Source organism: Ochotona curzoniae, unplaced genomic scaffold, assembly GCF_017591425.1.
Source record: "Ochotona curzoniae isolate NIBS_2020 unplaced genomic scaffold, NIBS_Ocur_1.0 scaffold_3208, whole genome shotgun sequence".
NCBI classification, from domain to species: domain Eukaryota; kingdom Metazoa; phylum Chordata; class Mammalia; order Lagomorpha; family Ochotonidae; genus Ochotona; species Ochotona curzoniae.
The window spans coordinates 30899405-30902001 of record NW_024467106.1 but is presented as its reverse complement, the minus strand read 5'-3'; the positions used below and the strand labels follow the sequence as shown (position 1 = coordinate 30902001).

Sequence of the window (2597 nt, the reverse complement as noted above, 5' to 3'; positions counted from 1 at the left end):
TAATTTTTCTGTCTTTTACAAGAAGGTTAGCCTGAATGAACCTGTTTGTTCTGACTTAAAACCAAAGTTAAGTTGTAAACTCCATTGTATTGTTTAGCAGATGAGTACACCATCGGGGTTGCTGTGCCATTGTGCAATGAGGTGAGGGTTTTGGCCTGACTGCCCTGGAATGTGAGCAGGAGGAGGATGTTGGGTTGACTGAGTTCCTGAAAATGTCAGAGGAGATACACCATGGACAGAGTCAATGAGACCTCCCCTGTGCTGGGGTTCTTACTCTTGGGCCTCTCAGCCCACCCTGCACTAGAGAAGACATTCTTCGTGCTCATCCTGCTGATGTACCTGGTAATCCTGCTGGGCAACGGGGTCCTCATCCTGGTCACTGTCTTTGACCCCCACCTGCAAACACCCATGTACTTCTTCCTGGCCAACCTCTCCTTCCTGGACATCTGCTACACCACCTCTTCTGTCCCCCTCATTCTTGACAGCTTCCTGAACCCCAGGAAAACCATCTCCTTCTCTGCCTGCTTCGGGCAGATGTTTCTGTCCTTTGCCATGGGGGCCACAGAGTGTGTGCTCCTGGGCATGATGGCCTTTGATCGCTATGTGGCCATCGGCAGCCCTCTCAGGTACCCTGTGATCATGAGTAAAGCTGCCTACGTGCCCATGGCTGTCAGCTCCTGGGCAGCTGGCATCACCAACTCTGTAGTGCAGACATTTCTTGCAATGCGGCTGCCCTTCTGTGGGAACAATGTCATCAACCACTTCGCCTGTGAGATCCTGGCTGTCCTGAAGCTGGCTTGCACCGACATCTCCATCAATGTGATCAGCATGGCAGTGGCCAACATGATGTTCCTGGGGGTCCCTCTCCTGCTCATCTTTGTCTCCTACATGCTCATCCTCTCCAACATCCTGAGGATCCCATCAGCTGAGGGCAGGAAGAAGGCCTTCTCCACCTGCTCTGCTCACCTCACTGTGGTGATCATCTTCTATGGGACCATCCTCTTCATGTATGGGAAGCCCAAATCTAAGGACCCCCTGGGGGCAGACAAGCAGGACCTGGCAGACAAACTCATCTCCCTCTTCTATGGGGTGGTGACCCCCATGTTTAACCCCATCATCTACAGCCTGAGGAACAAGGACGTGAAGGCTGCAATGAAGGGCCTGGTGAGTCAGAAACACCTACCCAAGTGACAGAGAATTTCCAACAGCTAGACTGTCCAACTCCTCATTGCGCTTGTGGGAAAACAGTAATTTGCAGTGCACTGGGGACTTTTCCAAGGCCCTTGTCAGTTTAAACATAAACTGGTCCGTTGCCCCCAACCCTTGCAGCTGCTCCAGGGGCCATAAAAGCTTCTAAGTTAAGAACATAGGAGCAAAGAGAACCTGATTCCTGGCTAGTTGTTGGCTTTGTGTATCACTTCTGTGGCAACTTACCACAGCTACCTTGTGCAACCTTAGTGCCTGTGCCGCCAGCAGTGTGTACATTTGTGAAGTATTGTTGATGTATATGTTGGAGATTGCCCCTGGACATGCCTGCTACCTGGTATACACGACCCACAGCCTACCTGCCAGCTGCGAGTGTTGTCTATGACCTGTGGCACGACTAGAGGGTCCAGACATGCCTTCTAGCCGATTATAGTGCCATTGTTTGGTGGAAGCACTGTTGAGAGATGCCCCCCACCCGTGTGTTCCCCTTTCTGTCTGTATAAGCTTGCACTTGCATTACAATAAATGGTCATGCTCAATCAGATTGTCTCCAGTGGTTCTTGCAACTGCAGAACAGCATCGCCTCACCTTCGTTGGTATTTTTGGCAGCATGCTGGCAGGAAAATCCCCAAAATGTAGGATTAAAAAAAAAAAGATTTACTTATATTTATTGAAAAGCAGATTTATAGAGAGGAGAGACAGAGAGAAAGATATTTTGCCTACTGGCTCACTCCCAAGTTGTCGGAATAGTTGGAGCTGAGTCAATCCATTGGAGCAGCCAGGAGAGCCCTCCCACTGCCGTGGCGCCCAAGGAGGTGTTCAGTAGAGCTTGGGTATGTGTTTTTGGACCATCCTTCACTGTTTCCCTAGGCCATAAGCAAAGAGTTGGATCAAAATTTGAGTAGCCATGACAAAAACCAGCACCCATATCAGATGCCAGCACTTGCAGGATCAGGAGTAGTCTTCTACACCATGACGCTGCCCCTCCAACAGCCCTTTGACCTGTGCAGGCAAGAAAGACAATCACAATGGGGCTCCTAACCCAAACATTGGGAAGATTTAAACAGTGGTAGCTTATCTTTCTAAATAGATAAAAGTTCCCAGGAATGGCCTGCCCTGCCTGCAGCACCAGCAACCACGTGTGTGCTAATTATTTAGGGAAGTGAAAAAACTCGCTATGTGGACTTCCTGGATGACTGGGGGCCAGAGGCTGCCGTTTCAAGACTTGGTGCTGGATACACCCAATTTCACTGTAAGTCCTTGTCACACTCAGCCAGTCCACACTCTGCTGTTGTGGCTGAGGCCCTTCCTACCTGTGCTTGCTCAGAAGTATTAGAACTGGTGTATTCAGAAAGAGCCCAGAAGTAAACTATTTTTTAATTTTTAAAAAT

At 49.5% G+C, this 2597-nt stretch overlaps 1 protein-coding gene across 1 annotated transcript; it reads left to right on the top strand.

The window, feature by feature from the left end:
* Nucleotides 1–231: 231 nt before the first annotated feature.
* LOC121144704 (olfactory receptor 13C7-like) lies at nt 232–1191 on the top strand. The gene has a single exon (XM_040963147.1). It carries the CDS (start codon nt 232–234, stop codon nt 1189–1191), a length of 960 nt encoding a protein of 319 aa, XP_040819081.1.
* The last annotated feature ends 1406 nt before the right edge of the window (nt 1192–2597 follow it).

Excerpts from the sequence above, each read along its gene's own strand:
- LOC121144704 (XM_040963147.1), top strand. The coding sequence starts at position 232 with ATGGACAGAGTCAATGAGACCTCCCCTGTGCTGGGGTTCTTACTCTTG.